The sequence below is a fragment of the Tigriopus californicus genome, chromosome 10 (genome assembly GCF_007210705.1).
Source record: "Tigriopus californicus strain San Diego chromosome 10, Tcal_SD_v2.1, whole genome shotgun sequence".
NCBI classification, from domain to species: Eukaryota; Metazoa; Arthropoda; class Copepoda; order Harpacticoida; family Harpacticidae; genus Tigriopus; species Tigriopus californicus.
Window position 1 is genome coordinate 12,585,643 of NC_081449.1, and position 19,747 is coordinate 12,605,389.

The 19,747-nt window shown below is 47.7% G+C and overlaps 5 protein-coding genes and 1 long non-coding RNA gene across 7 annotated transcripts; 4 read left to right on the forward strand and 2 right to left on the reverse strand.

Annotated features, from left to right (window-relative positions):
* Nucleotides 1–366: 366 nt before the first annotated feature.
* On the forward strand, nucleotides 367–4,691 carry LOC131887695 (WD repeat-containing protein 11-like). Its single transcript, XM_059236343.1, has 3 exons — nucleotides 367–2,662; nucleotides 2,730–2,915; nucleotides 2,983–4,691. The coding sequence occupies exons 1-3, from the start codon at nucleotides 661–663 to the stop codon at nucleotides 4,518–4,520; spliced, it is 3,726 nt and encodes a 1,241-aa protein (XP_059092326.1). The 5' UTR covers nucleotides 367–660; the 3' UTR covers nucleotides 4,521–4,691.
* Nucleotides 4,692–5,021: 330 nt separating this feature from the next.
* On the forward strand, nucleotides 5,022–6,554 carry LOC131887704 (endoribonuclease CG2145-like). Its single transcript, XM_059236353.1, has 3 exons — nucleotides 5,022–5,467; nucleotides 5,531–5,932; nucleotides 6,005–6,554. Exons 1-3 carry the CDS (start codon nucleotides 5,228–5,230, stop codon nucleotides 6,185–6,187), a joined length of 825 nt encoding a protein of 274 aa, XP_059092336.1. The 5' UTR covers nucleotides 5,022–5,227; the 3' UTR covers nucleotides 6,188–6,554.
* Nucleotides 6,304–11,633, reverse strand: LOC131887694 (ribonuclease 3-like). Its single transcript, XM_059236342.1, has 6 exons — nucleotides 9,274–11,633; nucleotides 8,807–9,179; nucleotides 8,458–8,733; nucleotides 8,120–8,365; nucleotides 7,370–7,657; nucleotides 6,304–7,301 (listed from the first exon to the last, which is right to left on the reverse strand). Exons 1-6 carry the CDS (start codon nucleotides 11,454–11,456, stop codon nucleotides 6,594–6,596), a joined length of 4,074 nt encoding a protein of 1,357 aa, XP_059092325.1. The 5' UTR covers nucleotides 11,457–11,633; the 3' UTR covers nucleotides 6,304–6,593.
* Nucleotides 11,634–11,984: 351 nt separating this feature from the next.
* LOC131887699 (stromal interaction molecule homolog) lies at nucleotides 11,985–16,493 on the forward strand. The gene has a single exon (XM_059236348.1). The coding sequence runs from the start codon at nucleotides 13,630–13,632 to the stop codon at nucleotides 15,643–15,645; it is 2,016 nt and encodes a 671-aa protein (XP_059092331.1). The 5' UTR covers nucleotides 11,985–13,629; the 3' UTR covers nucleotides 15,646–16,493.
* A 165-nt stretch (nucleotides 16,494–16,658) lies between these two features.
* LOC131887703 (uncharacterized) lies at nucleotides 16,659–18,559 on the forward strand. Of its 2 annotated transcripts, none has more exons than XM_059236352.1 (5): nucleotides 16,659–16,903; nucleotides 17,059–17,215; nucleotides 17,397–17,668; nucleotides 17,730–17,961; nucleotides 18,070–18,559. In XM_059236352.1, exons 2-5 carry the CDS (start codon nucleotides 17,092–17,094, stop codon nucleotides 18,438–18,440), a joined length of 999 nt encoding a protein of 332 aa, XP_059092335.1. In that variant the 5' UTR covers nucleotides 16,659–16,903; nucleotides 17,059–17,091; the 3' UTR covers nucleotides 18,441–18,559. The 2 variants fall into 2 exon arrangements, with proteins under 2 accessions (XP_059092335.1, XP_059092334.1); XM_059236351.1 differs by having other exon boundaries at nucleotides 16,659–16,878.
* Nucleotides 18,136–19,379, reverse strand: LOC131887705 (uncharacterized). The gene is made up of 2 exons (XR_009374054.1): nucleotides 19,106–19,379; nucleotides 18,136–18,769 (listed from the first exon to the last, which is right to left on the reverse strand). It is a non-coding gene; the product is annotated as an uncharacterized LOC131887705 (long non-coding RNA).
* Nucleotides 19,380–19,747: the final 368 nt, after the last annotated feature.

Consider the following 19,747-nt stretch of genomic DNA (forward strand, 5'->3'; position numbering starts at 1 on the left):
GATGATTCCGTAACGCAATGCTCCCAATTGATAATCACGCAACTAAAGTACCAAAATCGGACTCTGAAAGTCCGTTTGACTTTTTTAAAAGATTCCTCCCACATCATAATGACGTCGTCGAATGACTCGCGAGTCTTGGCTCAACATCCAGTCTCAATCAGCTTTTGAATACAATGGCATTAAATGCAAGCCTCATATTTTCATCCAAAGGTATTCACATACCCAAAACTGAACTGATATGTTAAACAGCTTATTTCTGTGGCACTGTCAAGAGCAGAATTGAAAATAACCGCACAAAATCCCGAATTGACTCGAGACTTTTGAGTCACCCTAAAGACTTGTTCCAGCCCCAAATAATACATTGGAAGTTTATCACTGCCACAGCTGTTTTTTTTTTGGGTTGAATTCGACCTGTTTCCTTGATCGATCGATCGAGCTTTGGTTCTTAATAACATAGTTAGACAGAGAGTGAATCTGCCTGGTTCTTCTTTTCTTGCATTGGGTGTCTAGCCGGATTGGCTGGACTCGTTGACGCCCTTGAGCCCCACCCTCGTCTCTGGACCACCTTCCACCTTGGCCACGCCTATCTGGGACACGGACGCCAGCCATGGGGCTCAGCCAGCCGTGAATTCGCTCTCCCACCACGGATTCTCGCATTGGATGATGGATCGTCGACGCTCTTCCACGCCAGGGGCGGCCGATGCGCCGTTGCGGCAAATCGCACCCGTGATGCAACGTACCATCACGGGTGCGGCTAGTCTGGGCAACCGGTTAGCCGTGGATTGGAGCCCGTTATGCGGGCTGGTGGCCACTGGCTCGAATAGTATGGTGGTGGTGACGGACCCACTCACCTTGCAAACCTTGCAAGTGCTCGAAACCCACCGTAGTACGGTCATCCGGGTGATGTGGGCCCGCAGCCCCACCTCCAAGCATCCGGCAGACCGGTTGACGTTAGCCTCATCTGATGCCACGGGTCATATTGTGATCTGGAATGCCAAATCCGGCGAGACCAAGGCCATTCTGCAAGATGGGCCCAAGGCCGTGACCGAACTAGCATGGTGTGACGGGCGTTATGAAAACACGGGCCACTTATTAGCCGCCCTGCATCCCCCCTTCGCCCTTGTGCTCTGGGACACGAGCACGGGCTCAGCCGTGTGGCGCAAGACCTACACCGAGACCTTGCAAGGCTTTGATTTCGACCCGTTTGACGCCTCACGTCTGGCCTTTCGTTGTTTGGAATGTGTGCTGTTTGTCGATGATTTTAACCCGGCCAAACCGCCCCAAGGTGCCGGTCGAAAATTCTACGTCCTTGGACCCGCCCGGAATAGTCCCAATCGGGGCTCAGTGGATTCAAGTACACCTGCGGGTACGCCTATGGGTGCTCCTCCCGAAGATAAAGGCAAGACGAGACGGACCCGGATCAAAAAGATAATGAAAGATTTGGTCATGGGCGAATTCCAACCTCAAGGCTCGAGTTCGCTCACGCTATCGGATTGTGTCCAAGTTTTGTACCATCGCTCGGTGCGGAACCATCTGTTATTGGTGTACCCGCGAGAAGTACTTATTCTGGATCTGGATATCGGTCAAACGGTGGGCCTGGTCTCGATCGATCGAACCTCCACGCCCATTCTTCAAGTGTATCCGTGCCGACATCGAGACGCCATGTATATTCTAAGCGAATCGGGTACCTTGAGCTTGCGTGTACGGAAACGCTTGTATGGTGTGTCGTCCACCCCGATTGAACCTATTCGGAACATGAGCAAGGCTGTATCCACATCAAGTATCGCCAGTGTCAACACTGTGGACACGGCGTCGGATAATTTTACCTTGGACAACGTGTTGGAAATCTTTTACGAGCAGAAAGCGCACAGCGATTGTATTCGCTTGCAAAAGCATGCCAAGATCTTGGGCATGGCTTTGGATAACATCCGGGAGAATAGTGTGACTATTTTCACTTCGGATGGTCGGCTGATTTTGGTGGACATTGCGCAATCGAATCAGGCGTCTGGCAAGGTGATTGTGTATTCTCTGCCAGATCTGATTCCGCCCACATTGTCCATGCAAACCGGAGATCTCATGGGATTGAAGCTGTTTACCCGTGGCATTGTTTCCGGGTTATGTCTTCCCGCGTTTCATATCCGAATGTGTCCGCCACTCACCATGAAAAACCTGTCGGAGTATGTGCCCTATATGGCCATAGGAGGTCAGAACGGGAACATCCAACTGACCAACATGTCTACCGGACGTATTGAACGAGATTTTGCCGTGCACACCTATCCCGTTCGTGGACTAGAATGGACTAGTCTGAACACCGTGTTGTCCCATGCACATCAGAATTTGTTGAGTTCCACCTCGTCCAATTCGTTGGTCCGCAACGAATTGATCCACACGGACGTACGAACAGGAAAAACCCAGGCCCTCCGATCCCACCGTTCTGAAGAACCGGCCATTGAGATGCTGCGGGTGTCTCATCTAAAGCAATACTTCATTGTGGCCTTTCAAGGTGCCCCTTTCGAATTATGGGATTTGAGAACCATGACTCTCTTGAGGACGATGCCGAAGAAATTTCCAGCCATCACCGCTTTGGATTGGTCCCCACTTCACAATCTCAAATCTTTGAAACGAAAGATGAACGCTGTGGAGGAGAAGGAGAACAAGAGAGGTATTTCAAACATCCGATCCAACCAGGTAATCTGTAGAAATACAAAATTGTCACATTTTCGTTCCAGATACGGACAGTGACCATGCCAAGGATGAGAATGGTTCCAAACCAACAGAAAAAGCATCATCAAACAGCTCTATTGTGGCTAAAGAGCATTTTGTGTTCACCGATCCTGAAGGGCAACTCTATCACTTCTCTGTTGAAGGCAACGCTATCAGAGATGGGACAAGGGTGCCCGCAGAATCGTCTCTAGGTAACCATCGTTTTACTAACTTACCAATGTACTATAGCTTCTTATTCATTGTTTCTGTTTCTAAAAGGAACCATCACTTGTATTGCGTGGAAAAGTGATCACATTGTTCGCGGAGATTCTGATGGCAACATCAATGTCTGGGACGTGAAAACACGGACTTCCAGAAACATCGCAACCAATCGTGGTCCCATCAAGAAGATGCGTTTAGCTCCTGGGCGAGGCAACTTGAAACTCCTCATTCTCAATCCGGATTCTGTGTCCATTTGGGAGATGAAAGAATGCGAGCTCATCAACGAACTCCGTACCCCCAAAGACATGGTCAAGGTGATGGATATTGATTGGGCAGCTTCGGATCGGCCTGTTTTAGCCACTGTCGATGGCTGTCTGAGAGTCATGGGTCTGGCTCTGGCCTCGGCCTCTTCGGCCATGTACGAATATAATGTCGATGAATCCGCTGCCTGTCACGCCCTTCTGCCCAACAAAGAGCGGGCCAATTTCCAGATCTTGCTCCACCATCAGCCTTGGAGATCGATCTTCTCTTTGGACTTCACTTCGGCGGATGGCTTTAACGAGAATAGTCTTGCTTTCGTTAAGGAGCAAATCGGATTCATCCGTCAAGATGTCCGATCACAGCTCGAAGATCCGACCACACCCACCGCTCTCAGAGGTCTCTTGGCTTCTCAGATGTCTGGAATGAAATGGGAGGCGGACTTTTGGCGATTAGCTCTCTCAAACTTGAAACCAGGCGATTTCAGTCTCGTGGACACCAATTTTGATTTGGCTTTAGACGCTGAATCCTTCTTGCGATTCCATCTCGAAAAGATCAGCCTTCACCAATCAAGATGCTCGACGCACGCCCAAAAGAAACGAGTGGTGGACCTGATGCTTTGTCTGAATCAGAAGGAAGAAGCCATTCGTTTGCTGCTCGATACTGAGCCAGACAGTCCGAATTATTACGAGGACAGTCTCAAGGCGTGTCTTGTGGCCACGACTTCCGCTGCCCAAAAAGACACACCTCATTCAACCACCAAATTGGTGGCCACAAACTTAATTGCCGAGGGCAAGCTTTGGGAAGGCGTTCAATTACTCTGTCTGATCGACAAAGTGGTGGATGCATGCAATTATCTGCAATCCTGTGGTCAGTGGGACGCTAGTCTTTGGTTGGCCAAATGTCGATTATCCGGACATCCAGATCTGGCCAAGGTGGCAGGGAAATACTGCGAGCACCTCTTGGCCAAGGACCTGAAGAAACAAGCTATCCTAGTATATTTATCCTTAAAGGATTTTGTCTCCACTTTGGATTGTCTGGTGAACGCCAAAATGATCGGGCTGGCCGCCCAATTCCTTCAGGCGTGTCAAGAGATGAAACTCCTTCCAGACACGAGTCACATGATGGTTTTGAACGAGGAGATCAGTCTGGCTTATGCGAGACACCTTTTTGATACGGGAAATGCAGAAGGAGCGTTTTACTACTGTGATAGAGCCGACGAAAAAGGCGAGATCTTGCGTCGAGAACTGGAGATGCTCGCCAATTCCAAAAAGTTGACAGTTCCTTTAGAAAGTTTGGAGGATGTAGACAAGAGTGATGAGGACTTCAAAAATTAGCCGTGATTTCTGTACGGCAATGTGCCATGTTCTTTTTTCGAGTGTGTGTTACTTATTTGCCCATTTTGGTTTGAATTTTGAAACATTTTATCGAGTTCTATTCCAGCAACATGAATCCATTCCAAACCTAAAACTGTGTGTCATCAACTTTATATACATAAGAACCTTACACGCGTGTTGTTGTCATCTAAATTATTATGCTTACTTTTGAATACGATAATTGTGATAATGTCAACTATGAAGTGAAACTAAATAAAAGCCCTGATTCCAAATCTCTCCAACACAACAGCTCCTGGCAAAAAGTCGAGTCTCGATCTGACCTAGCTAAAAAGAACGTCTCTGAAGCGCGAGCTCGCCTATTGTACATATTATTCGCCTGTGAAATTCTTCTAACTGAGAGGGCTAGAGGGAAGATGCTATAAATTATCATCATTCGGAGAGGATCTGGCGGCGTTGCGTTCAAGCCACTTAGGAACCCAGCCAAGAAGGCAGAATTGAGAATCCAGTTCTTCTGTACTCAGTCCTCACCTGTGCAAGTTCAAGCCAAGGCGTGTATCTCAATACGTACTGCATGTACACGAGTACACACACACACACACACGCACACACTTGTTGGAGTGATTCCGTGGATTGGTCGGATTGGTCAGAGTTCGTGCTAGTATTATTCTTAGGCGTGTAAGGTTCCTATCGCTTTGAAATTGGCAATCATGGACGCCGATGATAACTACACTATTGACTGCACCGAAGAGGAGTTCTTCGAGCTGACCGAACGATTGCTTGAGAATGATGAGAACAATTGTGCTCGATACATCGGATACGATCTCCAAGATCGTAGAGAAGGTAATCGGGATGTCTCGGAAGAGCCACTGTTTTATGATGTGGATGATACCTTGTTTGAGATCCCGACCGTGGCCAAGTTAATTGCTTTGCACGACAACTACGAAGTGGTAAGCAACGCCTATGAGTATTTTCATTCATTTCAAGCCATTTAAATATTGTTTCACTCATAGCATGTCCATGAGGCTGAAGAAGTGACTGCCGAGGAGATCCAGGAGGAACGCGACTTCATCGACGCTTGTATGGATACGAAAGTGATGGAAATTGCCCGCCAATTCATGATCGAAAAAAGACTCATTTCGAATGATCTCATGTCGTTCAAGCGTTTTCTCCACAAGATGTGGTTCGCGTTGTACCCGCGATCTCGGCGAGTTCTCGGATCTTGCGCTTTCGAGCATGTCTTCATGGGCGAGCTCAAGGAAGGCAAGGTGAATGGGTTCCATAATTGGATCTTCTTCCTCTTGAACGAGCGGAAATCGTCCGTTAACTACTACGGGTTCAACTATTGTCTCTCATTCCGAGGCAAAGGTGCCGTGGCCAAGACCATTTTTGCTTGGGACGGCAAAGTGAAGCCAGTGAGTCTTTAATTTCAACTTCTTCTGTAAAGGATTACAATAATCATAATCCCTGATTTTTTTCTACTTTAGTGCAGCTCCATCTTCATTGGTCTCAGCCCTGAGTTGGAACTGATCTTGTACACCATGTGTGTCCTCATGAAACCAAACGATACTTGCACCGTGTCTTTGGCGGGTAAAACCGTGGACATTCAGACCCACGTGTTCACCAATAGGGGCAAGAAATACCTTGGATCCGCCTATCCTGACCTCTGATTTGGAGCATAGGTTTTGAACTGACTTCAAGATTTTGACCAAGATGCTTGCCATGTATGTGTAACTGATCATACTTTTTAACATCATTAGATGAACAACATTCAACTTCTTTCTTCTTGATCGAAAACACTGATCATATGTATTGATTGGTTTTGGAACAGGATAGTAAACAGCGATGCTTGATCTATCATGACTGACGATTTTGGAAAACGGCGATTTGACTGAATTGAGAATAAATAAAAAAAGTCATTTAAGTTGAAAGCATTGCTGCTTACCTCATCACAAGCGAAGAAATCACATCAACTTACGAACTATGAATCATTTGAGTACGAATAAATTGTAATGCTTTGATCTGGCCCAAAAAAAACAACAGTCGAGATCAACCTGACTTGACTGGTGTAATTGCCTAGTCATCACTGATCTCACCGTCCTCTCGATCTGAAGGGGGTTCTTCTTTGACATCAGTGTCGCGCGAAAGCGATCTGGAACGGTGGCGTTCTCCAAGGTGAGATCCTGGCTCCTCTTTCTCACCTGGTGAGTTCGGTTCGATCTTCACGCTTGACAAAGACGACGAGGAGGAGGAGGATCGCTTTGGGCGTTGATTGGAGCTGGCGTAAGATCTGGGTGGGCTATTGGTATCAGGGTTAGAAGGCGGTGAGGATCCTTCCCAAGATGGAGATCGTCGTTGTCTTTTGGTGCTGGCAGCTTTGAGCTCGAGATTGGTGCGTTCCCTCTGTCGTTCTTCTTCGCGAATTTGAGCCATTTTCTTAAAATGGTCTCGGTCTAGCTGCTCTTCTTTGGCTCGAATTTCTCCTTTATTACTGGCTCGCTTCTTGTCGTCATCAAGGCCCAGTTCCTCTCTCTTTTTCCTCACTTCTTTGTGCCATTCCTCTCGGAGTCGATCCTTGTTTTGCTTGTACAAGCTCCTCTCCACGATTTTCTTCTGATATGTTAAATGCGGGAACAAGTGGGCACAATTCTCTAAGGCCAACTTGGCGGCCTTCATTTCTGCATCTTGAATGCTATGACCGTCAGCATTGGCTAAGCGATCTCCACGGAAGTACACAGCCACAGTGTAAACCCTTGTATTGGTGGGACCTTTTGATTCAACAACCTGCAAAGCATAAATCTCAAACCCATAACTTAAACTGGACAAAAATGGTAGAAATGTAGCCGAGGTACCTTGTAATTGGGGATGTCGGGATCTGAACCATTCATAGTTCTCAGGGTTAGGCAGCATTGTTGCAATTTGGACTTGGGATCGTTCCATTCTTGGTTTACGATGAAATGGGTCAGCCTCGGGAAGAAGCAGACCTCGGCAAATTTGGTGCAGAAATCCAGATCCTTATCAATGTACAGAGCTCCCAAGAAAGCCTCCAGGAGATCCGCCCTGTCTTTAACTTTCAGCTCGTGCTTCGGATTGGCGAATTGCGCATAAATAGATATTCCAATATCATCACACACCACAGCCTAAAACCGATCATATTTGAGAAAAAATACTACTCTCAAGTTTTCTAACAGGTACAGGTCTTTAGGTTCTGACAGTTTTAAATAGTGAACCACAGCGCATAGCTAAATTGTACCTCCTCGATTTTATGGATTCACTTCTTGCACTTTCAATAGGTCCATATCGAAAGCCTTTCAATGCATCAAAATTCGATCAAATGATTACGAAAATAAGATAAAGTCTGAACACCTTGGAGGGCGTTTAATCAACTGAAAGAATTAACTTATAGTTGCGAATGAAATACGAAGGGAAGGCAGTTATTCAGGCATCAAATGACAAGTTTTTATTCTAGATTGGTCCCCTTCTTTTTATTTTAAAACCATTTTTATACTTCAAATCTTTGACGACTACTCCATCATTTCGTTGGGAACACTTTAGTGGAAAGAATGATCAAAATGATGATGTGACAAGGCTTGAACTGTTACCTGAGTGCGATTGTTCACAATTGAAGATCTAAGAAGGGAGAGATGGCCTTCGTGATGCTCGGGGAAATGTCGATAGAGATAATTGGAAGTGATGAGCTGAAGCACGGTATCACCGAGAAATTCTAATCTCTGATTGGAGCCCAATGTTAACACTGACAATCCCAAAGATCGGTCAGTGAAGGCACGGGCCAGGAGACGGATATGAGTGAATTCAACACCAACGGAATCTTCAAATTCGGCCAGTTTCTGTTAACAAAAAAAGCATGATTCGGTTCTGGCCCAGAGCAACGTAACCCTTATGTTTCAACACTGTTAGAAGGGACGGTTGCTCTGCTTACCTGGAGAATAGGATATTTGGGTATCCAATGTCGATCGCCTTTGGGTTCTTGGATTTGCAATGGATGATGTGTCAGACTTGTCCACACTTTATGAAGCTCGGGATCAGATCCAAACAAGGCTTTGGCAAAGATTCCGTCTACAGCCTCGATCCCACCATCGAGATAGATGGCCCCCATCACGGCCTCGAAGCAATTGGCCATAGCATGGCGCAATTCAGCGTCATGACACAGATCTGACCCATGGGCGTACAGCATGTAATTCTCCAAGCCAAGCACCTGGAAAAGCAAGAAACAAGGACCATTATTTCAGGGTCCAATCGCACTTGGTCAGGTACACAATACGATTTACCTCTGCTAGAATGGCCAAGTGTTGATTTTGAACTAATGCTCCGCGATAAGTAGCCAAGCCTCCTTCTTCTAGATCCGGAAACATGTAGAACAAATGCACGGAGGTGATGAACTCGACGACGGCGTCGCCCAAGAACTCCAACCGTTCATTGTGAGGCACCTTGGACTCGGTCTCTTGGTTTTTCCCGAAACGGGACATAATGTTGATGAGCATGTTGATGCCTCGTTTGCGATTATTGGCAAACAGCACCTTCTTGTCGCCGTATTCGGGCTGTCGAATGCCACAATTGGACAGAGTGGTTCGAGCATGGTCTGGATTCGTGCCGTAGTTTTCGCGGTAGGAGGGATGAGTCACAGCCAGGTGTAATAAATGCCTAATAAGGTTCGAAAAAATGGAAAGAGCATTGATCCCGATCATTTGTTTTGATTGTTCTGAACTCCCTATTCTTTTTTCGGAAAAAACTTTACCTATTCTTGAAAGTGTAGCCTATTTGCTCTTGGAAGAAATCTAAAGAGGCGTAGAGCCGGAGATGATTGACTAGGACGGGCAAGAGCATGCCGTGTTGGGCGATATCACTCATCAGGCCCGTCTTGAAGAAACCCTCACTCCCCACGGCAATGGTCACGTCTCGCTTGAGCTTGGAGTTGCTCCTCATGTCAAGGAGTTTCTCCTCCAAGACCTCGAGATGTCGCTTCTCCTTGAAGGTAGGCTTGGCCATGTTGGCCAAGAGATGGCGGTACTTGACGAACTCGCGCCAGGCCTTTTGATAATCCGGGTTGCCAGCGTAGCACAACTGAGGTGGGCGTGTGCCGAAGTGAACGATCTCGGGGTACTTGATGACTTGGGGATTGTCTTGTTCTCGATCGAGTTGGTCGATGCGAAAAGCCGATGGTTTGAGCCCGGGTTTCGTCACCAACATTCCCTTGACCTTCTCGACAAAGTCGACCCATTCCGTGGGAGACATCTTGAGCATGGGCATCAAATCCGTTTCCACTACCAAGGGTGAGTATGATTTTATGAGATACTTCATAACTTCATTCATGGACAATATCTCCTTGCCGTCCTCGGAGAGATCTCTGACGAAGCGAGGCATGAAGTAGAACCGGTCACTCGTGTCCCAATCCAAGAGCTCCAAGAGCTCGGTGAAGAAGTAACGATGAAACAATTTGAGCTCACGAAGCGTGAAGTTATCCGGAATCTTCTCTTGCAAGTACAGAATCGAGTACTCGATGTTGAATCGAACCACTTTACACGGGGGAAGATCCTGCAAAGGCTCGGTGGTGAACAGCGAGAATCCCTCAAAGATGAACTCGTGCTCGTCATGATGAATGGTCGTGGGTTGAAGCACCAGGAAGTTGGTGGGAGGTGTGACTGCAATCCGATAATGGTACAACTTGTCCGAGTTATTCGTGGCTGGATCAAGATCAGGCACGGTCTTTTCCCCCTGGTAGATGCCATGCCGAATGCCATGCTCTCGAGCTTTGACCGAACACCGACAGGTGGGGCCATCATTGAACTCATTGGAGCGATTCTCCCAGAGCTCTTGATGGAGACGATTGGGCTGATCTTGTCGGTAGCGGAGCCATTCCAAAGACTCGTTCTTGGCGGCCTCATCGTCATCTTCGACGTCATCTTCATCCTGGCTCTCAGCATCCGAATCGGCTTTCTTGGCGTGTTTCTTGCATCGACTGGGCGGGAGTCCGAACTTGGGCGTAGCGTAGGGTGGGAACTTGAGTTTGGCGTGTTCGCGTGGATGAACGAGTTGGGACTCGAAACGGTCGCATAATTCGGTCAATTTGCTGGTGGCACGCATCATGAGTGGATTGTGGGGATCCCGTTCGTAGTAAGGGTCGGCCGGAGCGGATCGAGTCCAAATCTTCTTCTCCTCGGCCAACACCTCCTCGTGATTCATGTTGATGCGACGCTCAAAGAGATCGCGAGCTTTATTACTAATACCCGGTGGGGTAGGTCGCCGGCGGGAGGGTCCACGGGCCGGACTTTGAGGACGGGATCGACCCACTTCAGGTGATCGGCGCCGATCACTTCGACGTTCATATCGGTCGCGATCAGAATAACTGGAGGGTCGTCGCAATGACGGCGACCGACTAGAGCGACGCGATGAATAGCCACGATCGTATCGCGGGGACGGACTACGTCGACTTCGCCGCCGACCCGGTGAAGAACGGCGATCACGCGAACTCCGGTACGGACTTCTGTCCCGATCGCGGTCACGTCGGTAATCGCGCGAATCGCGCCGGTATCTTCCTCCGGATGGCGATCGGGACCGCGATCGAGACCGTGGCAAGCGTCGATCTGAGCGACTGGCGGTAACAGTGCCGCCCGCTCCGCTCATGGGTCCTATATTCGGGGGTGGCAAAGCAAATGGATTGGGCAGGGGGGGACGAGCAGCCATGGGCGGGGGCGGCGGATAATAGGCGGCATAGGCTACGGGAGGCGGGGGCAGGCTGAAATTCATATGAGTCGGGTGCAGGGCGTGTCCGTGGACCGGATGATAAGCCACCGGCACATGATACGGTGGATACATCGCACCCGGCGGGGGCGGGACGCTCAATCGAGGCGCATGGGACGTGCCCGGGGGTGGCGGAGGCGGGGCCTGGCTCAAATGAGCCAACGACTGGAGATGGGCCATTCTGAGGGCGTTAAGCCGTAGCCTCGAACCCAGAACGGCAAACTAGTGGCATAGTGACTACTCAATGTACATCCTCAGGCACCCAACCAAGACTGGGACCGCACCTGGAACACACTCTCAGATCCAAGATCCAAGCCTCCACAAGCTTGAGAAACACCGTGTTTGGGGCCTGTATTGACTCAGGCTGATAGGCTGGACAAAACACAGGCAGGCAGTCAGGCTGGTCAACAAAGACATAACCACAACAAAAAGTCAGCTGTTGAGAGAGGCTCCTCGGACGTTGATTGGCTTGTGTATGGAGTACTAGTCAGGGCTCGTCATGGGCCTACGGACCAATGAGCGCTCGGATCTTGACCTTGGACTGTCAGGGTGACGGACGGTTTCCTGTTCGGAAATGACTGTCAATTTGTCAAACGAGATCCAGAGTGAAGAGATTTGATCAGGAACGAAACGGTACATTTGGATATAGGAATGCCCTGTCTTGTCTTGGGGCAATATTTTACTGATTGAAATGGATCAATGGATGCTTTTTCTGGATTTCATCATGCATAATCATTTTTTCCCGAGCTGACGTCAGGTCAGTGGCTACTGGCTACGATGCTCATCTGCCTTGGATAGATAATACTGGTACATGGAATTTGAAGGCGCCCCGCTCTCAACCCTTCGGGATTGTCACTTCTACTTTGCGTTCATCCAGGCTGTTTCTAGAGAAAGATCGAGATCATCAATCGTAAAGACCCATTTCCCTCGTACTTCGACCTCTCCATCCATCCATCCATCCCTCCATCTATCCAATCTCCAATCGGACGTGTACACATCAACGATCGAGTGAGAGTACACGTTGAACGTCGCTCCATACTCGGCAGGTTAAACCGCCAGAGAGAGAGAGAGAGAGGGGCCTCCTCTACTGGCCTGTATGCATGCATGCACGCACCTATGTATGCTATATATCCTCCGAGACGTCTGTCCTCGTTTGGCATGAATCTGACGGAAGTCTCGATAAGCTATTGGGCCCTACTTCAACTCTATACCCACATCAGTACATGAACAATCTCAATCCAACCTACGTCGTCCACCAGTTTCAAAGAGTGTGAGACTCGTAATACACGCACTCACAGACCACCGCACGGATTGCTCGATGGTGATGCAAACTGTAAAGGTGCTTGGAAGCATATGTGAATGAGTGAGTGTGTGTGACAAACGGCCCTTTCCGCCAGGCCTCCCTCCCTCCTTCCTTTCCGAGTCCCTTCTGGGATCCTCTGATCGATACTCTCACTCAACTACTAGTCAGTCCTCAGTAGTCAAAGTCTCCTACTGGCCGTTCTGTTCAGTACGTACGTACGCACTGTACTCACAGTACCAGCTCCTTGATCCCGTGAGAAGGACCTTTAGTCCGAATCGGAAGTCTTGTTTGAAGGCCCAGCTCCAACACGGGCAATCCTTGTATCGCTCTCGTAGCATCGGTCAAGGCCACACATTCTCCGAGAGGCCGTGAAGTGAACCTAAGCTTTTTCACTGAAACACATTCGGACCCATCGAAGTCTGAACATTTCGGTTTATGGTAGTAGAACAAAGGTCAGCCAGTCAGCCAGTCATCATCGTGATCGTCATCGTTTCCATGCTGATTGGCCCAACGAAAGGCGACCACATGGGGTGTCTCAACGTCTGCTGGGATTGTTGAAGCTTCGTTGTTGAGCCCTGAACCCACGAGGACGTTCGAGGCTGTCATTTTGGGACGAATTTGACGCTGGAGGATGGCTACTTCGACTTGATTGATGATGGAGATCTCGTGTACAAAGTGTGATATGAAGTGAGCCGAACCTACACGCTGGTGCTCAAGGTGGTGAAGACAGACGGGTCGAGTTCATTCGTTCAATTATCCAGTACCTCTCAACCCTCCCCATTCCTTACCGTCAGTTACAGTTCCTCACGACTCCTACACACATCCTCCCCATGTTCTCCATGTTCGGAGCATCGTGGTGACTCATTGGCGTGATATCTTTTTTCTTCACCCACTTTTTCGATCGGTTCGAAGGGAGAGGACAAGTGCCCAAGTGCCCAGGTGCCTACCTCCTCCCCCTACAAGAACGTTGTACAAGATCGCAGAGGAACGTGTGCTTGAGGGTGATCCTTGTTCCCAGTCGATATAATTAGGCGTTGGCCATTTGCCAAGATGGGCATGATGTCACCAAAGAGGATACCCCCGGGTGCTCCCTCATCTTCACTCTTGTCGGTGTTTCTCATCGTGCTCATTTGCGTCCTACCCTGGACCGCAGCCTCGTCCCCCGAGGATTTGCGAACGCTCCACGAACTTGAGTACCGTCGCCTGTACGAGACCACGTTGGAAAAAGAGGCTTTGGAGGCCATCCGCAGCCTCCACCAGCAACTAGACGACGACAACGATGGGACGATCGAACCCTCCGAAACGGGAGACTTCATTCGTGGCGACTTGCAGTACGGGAGTGACAAAAGGCGTCAGACCAGTTTCCATCACAAGGATTCCGAGATCACAGTGAAAGATTTGTGGCTCACTTGGCGCAACTCCGAGGTGTACAACTGGACCGTGGACAATGTAGTTGATTGGCTGGAGAAGAATGTGGATCTGCCTCAATACGCGGAGCGGTTTCGCGATGTAGGCATGAATGGAACTCACTTGCCCAAAGCGGCAGTGGGGTCCTCTTATTTGAACAAAGTCTTGGGCATCTCCAATCCCATTCACCGATCCAAGATCAGTCTCAAGGCCATGGATGTGGTACTATTTGGCCCGCCGAGGGACACGAGCAATGTCATGAAGGACGTGATCCTTACCTCCTTGCTTGTCATGGCGGTCACGGGCCTCTTTTATGCCTATCGACAAAACAAGAAATCCCAACAGCATCTCCAACGAATGATGACCGACATGGATAGCTTAGCCGTAGCTGAGCAAACCTTACAGGAACTCCAAGAGAAACTGCATCAAAAGGATTCAAAGATTGAATCGTTGAGCTCAACGCCCACCGATCATTCGGATTCTCTCGTTATGAATCAAATGCGCGAGGAGCTCGAAATCTTGCGAAACGAATTGCACCGAGCGGAGCTCGAATTGGAAGACAAGTGCTGGGTGGCACCGCCCGTGCTTCAGCATTGGCTTCAGTTGACCTATGAAATGGAATCCCAGACGTACAACGCCAAGAAAAAGGCGGCTGAGGAGCAACTAGAAGTGGCCAAAGACATGTGCGAAAAACTGAAGCGAAAGCGGTCCAGTCTTGTGGGCGCATTTGTGTCCACACACGGGCGGTCCATTGATGATGTCGATCGTTACATCATGGACGCCAAGACCGCTCTTATGGAGGTCACCAAAGACCTCACGGAGCGAAGTCAGAGGTGGCGGCAGATCGAAATCCTGTGCGGCTGCCCGATTGTGACCAACCCAGGGCTCCTGGCCATTCAGGGACTCATCCGACACGTGGGTGGTGGTCGAGGGTTGATAGGTCGAGGCATCCTCTCCTCTCGAATGTCTGGTAGTGCCTCCCAAGATGATCTGATGATGGATGACAACATGGACGCTATGTCGGTGGCGGCCTCAAGTGCACACATGTCCAGATCAGGAGCGGCCTCGTTGAGGTCGGCTGCCATTCACACCAGTGCCGTTGTGAAGAGCAAGAAGCGACAGGAGGTCAAGACCTTGTCACGCGAGTCGAGTAAGGAATCGAGCTCGTCAGATGAGTATGACCACAATCACCACGGTCATCTTGCCTTCTCATCGAGTTCCGGCGCACTGCGTCCAATCCCGTCTTCCTCATCCTTTCAGCATGACCATAAACTCCGATCTGCCACTCCACCCGCCCCTTCTCTTCGAACCGGCTCATCACCCCTGACGGAAAAGCGTAGCAAAATGATGGTCAAATCGTTAAGTCAAGATGCTGGAGGCTCGATACAAAATGCCGCAGCCTCTTCAGTGACCGCCATGGTTGTGTCTAGTGTGTCTGATGGACAACTCCATGATTCAATGAAATCCAATGGGAGTCTCGCTCCCCAGTTCAATGTTGGCCCACCAAGTAATCCACCTTCGATTGTCGAGGAGTTGGAAGAATCTTGCTCCGCCTCGGACACGGGCTCAATGAGTGAGTTGAGCATGAAGCCTTCCAAGAAGAAGACATTCTTCGGTCTCAAGATTAAGAGGAAGAACGAGAAGAAGGCTCTCACTTGACAATCAGATCCCACATTATCCCCCGCTTTCCAATCGAATTGTTCCCCTCAAACAACGAGAAGAAGGAACGTAATTACCAACATTTTTTCTAGACTCAACTCAAGTCCTCCGAGCGGTTCAACCCGTTTAAGACAATAGACAATCTCTGGTTCTGAAGGATTTCCAATTGACCACAAAATCTTTCAAATTATTGCTCTCGTATAAAATCCGATTGATTTTTGGACTTGATTCCGTTGTGGTTTTCGCGGACATACATTTGTGTTTGTTTCTTTCAATCATAAACCACTTGCATTAGAGAAAACCATTCTAGAGCATTCTAGTTACCATAATGTGATTATGATTGGTGAATGACATTTTGAGGTTAGACTTAAATATGTGCATTTATCAGTCAAATATGCGGCCTACCATATAAAAAAACAGTGAACGGCGGATTGTATGCAATTGTCTTATTAGAAAAAAAATCCCCCCCTTCTCCAATCATTATCAAGTGGCCAACTACAACTACACCAACCATCAACCATCCCTAACCACTAGACTTTGGCTGGATGACATTAAGCTGAACACAAATGAACGATAATCTTCGCTCAAACAATATTCCACAATGATATGGAAAGTTCCACAACGATCGCCCCAAATCAGATTTGTCAGCCCAGATATTCCTTTGATTGATACATAACTTGCCCCCTTCTTTCTTCTATCCTCTCGACCCGCCATGCTTACACTGTCTGTTTATGTACCACCCAATATTTATTCCCTTGATCTTGTTCAATTTTTTATACGATTAAATCCAGCATAGCAGCGAACGAGTCATGTCATTCAAAATACGTTAATAAAACACTTCAACTCCACCGATTGCGTTTTACACTTGTTTATTCTCTCGATTTGAGACCGAATCAAATGTGTTTCGTATCCGAGCATTGAAATTGCTAATCTTGGAGGAAGGCATAGAGATAGATGGCTTTTGGCTGTGATAACATTAACAGGAAACTGTTTGGTAACCCTATGCCAACACATTTGCTCATTCCTGGGCATCCCATAAAAGGTTGCTGATTTGGATTGGGAAGACGAGTAACTCGAGTGTTCTCGCTGAGTTATTCCACTACTGTTTTTTTTTCTATTTTTTCCTACCGAGTTGTGTGTCTTAGAATATCCCCTTCGTTCGCTGGAGAGATATTAGAGAAAAAAAAATACTTCTTTTATTTATTGAACAAGCCAACTATGAAACAATAAATCGTAGCCCAACACTCGGGTCAATCAAGTAATCTTCCAATAATTAACTTTAGTCCCCACTCTTGGTTGTCAATGCCCTGGAGACACCGAATTAACGGGTGATTGTCTCTTTGCATCATTTGTAAAGGTTATCTGATCCGAGTGTTGGCCTCTAATTGGCCTCTCTACCTTCTTCGTGTCAAGATCAAGAAGCGTCGATTGAGGAGTGTGAATAAAATGCACATTTCATTTGCCTTCTTCTCCTTGGCGTTTTACACAGCATGCGTCCGAGATGCCCTTTGTTCAGGCCCACGGCTGAAGCATAGGCCGTCAGACAACGATACGTCCAGCAAACCTGAGGGTAAACCAATTCATCTCTCCGAAAGCTGTGTCAAATTCGGCATTGACAGCCAACCAAGCTCGTTTCATTAATATTAATGTCCCTCTGTTTTAGGTGTGTGGACAGTTCTGGATCAAAATGCCCCCAAACATAAGCATTGTACGGCCAAGGCGGATGTACGATTAATGTCCCTCTGTTTTAGGTGTGTGGACAGTTCTGGATCAAAATGCCCCCAAACATAAGCATAAACACGTGCCCAGTTGCATATTAGCTCGATTAAGGGTGAGCATTGTGATCCCTGTGCAACACCCTACGGGCGAAGTGACCAATAAAACAATCGTAGTGCCGGAAAATGCGTCTGTCAGTGGGACATGTGGGTCCACTCAGCAACGAATCACGCTCATGTGGAACAATACGGCCGAAAGTGGGAAACTCGTCAAAACCGGACAACTCACGTTTTTATTCGTCAAGAAGGTTTGGCAACTCATACTGTATTTTTGGTGCCGTGACAAAACATGGATAATTGTTGTTTCAGAACTCCAAAAGTCCGATTTTCCTGTCTGGCGTCTGGGCCAGTATGGACCTGTTTCTGGAGGATGGCGTTCTCAATTTACTGAATGACGGGAATCCCTCGCAGAACTTGATGCTGGCGGCGCCCGATTTGCACATTTGGGAGACTCCCGCTCGATTTGCATACGTTTGTCACCACCAGTCCTTCATTCCACTGCAGGCCACCACTTTGCCCACCCAATTAGGCATCAATGATAGTGAGAATTCGATCTTTGTTTGTTGCCATTCAATTCCTCTTCGTCAAAGATAAGAGGATGATAGTGACAAACTGAAAATATCCAACACCATCCTCTTCTATTCAATAGGTAACATTGTCATGGTGGACCCCGTGTATGAGAATGAAGCTTATCTCGTGTTTCACGACTTGGCGGTGGAAGCATTCCGCCACAATCGATTCGCCAAACATTTCACTCATTTGAAGTATGATTGTCGTAAGAAGTGGAATTACGATTACATTCCATACCTGGTTGGCACTGCTCTCGTCGCTTTGGTGGTGTTCGATATCCTCGTTTTTATATTCAGAAAACAGCTCGGCTGCGATTCAATTCTAAGCGAGGAGGACGAGATCGAGGGAGTGGATGATGATGATGATGATGATGTTGAACCCTTGATCGTGACGGAAGACAGCGAGATCGACAATGCGGGAAATGGGTCTCCCTCCTCTCGTCGAAGTTGAATCCAATGAGTTATGAGATTGGTTAGCTCATTGTTTGTTATGCTTGTATTTGATTGATTTTTAATGACTTCGTTGATCTTATGGAATGGCAATGAACACATTTTACTGGCAAGTAAGAACTAATTACTAATTACTCAAGTGGTATCGAGGAAGGAACGTCGAGCGATTAATGACTTGTTTTCTCCCGCAGTGTTCGTTAATTCCCATCATTTCATGCATTTTTCCTGGCGATAGGGACGAAGCTTTTATGTTTCTCATCCAAAGCGCAGGAGGCCCAGTTTCGTTCTTTCGAGCTCGTCATTCCATTGGGGTAGTCGTGTGAGTCATTCCTGGAAAATGCCTGGCTCTTGTTTGCCTTTTTTCATTCAAAAAATTCTCAATGGGGGTATTCTTGGCCTTGAGAGCTTATGAGTGAGAGGGGGAGGGGGGAATATTAGTAAATTCGATGCTCTGCATGAGTGTGTTTGTGGGAAGCATTGGACGATGAGCGTCTTGTTTTCCCCGAGTCCCAGTCGGGGATTTGAATGTTGATCCTATTCGTTTTGACAGTTAGAGGGTCTTAATTCAAGTTCTCATCCTTTCAATCCCGCCTCCAGCCCTGTTTCACTCTAGTATTAGCACGTATCTAGTCTCATTCTCCCCTTCTTGGTCTCAATTCGGCATACATAAGGTATGTGAGGCATGCCATTCTGTAGCAAGGACGAACTTTGGATCATTTCATTCCTGTACTTTTGCTGCAATTTATGAATGACACCTGAAGGCAAAAAAAAATTCTCATTAATCCTCAAGCATTTGAGTAGTCATCACAATTCTCGGCATGAAGCGATGCGTCTCCTTTTTTGGCAACAACCTGACTTCGTAATCCTGAGCTGATTGGATGCGACCCGTTGCCCATTAGGCCTCTTTTTTTTGGAGAAGGAAGAAGAGGAAAAGAGCTCGTTGAGGTGGGTGCATTCAATGATAAATCAAAATACCTTTACCAGTATAGCCTCAAGAGATGAAGTTATCTTCAAAGATAATGGACTTTTCAAGTAGGAAAAGGCGTCTTAATGCGGTTCCCCTCGATTCAGATGGAAAATACCCCACCGACCAAATTTGGCTATTCTAATATAAAATTTGAGAACCATTGTGAGGGCTGGCAGTTTCTTTCTTCAAATTAATAGCAAACATTTGATTTGAATCAGATAAGCGATCCCTTGCAAGATACAGTTCACGAGATAAGTTCAATTACCAGATCCTAATCCAAACAATGCAAATCCTTAGCTTGGTTGTTCGAACAGTTTTTAAAACTTCGTTCGATTCTCTGA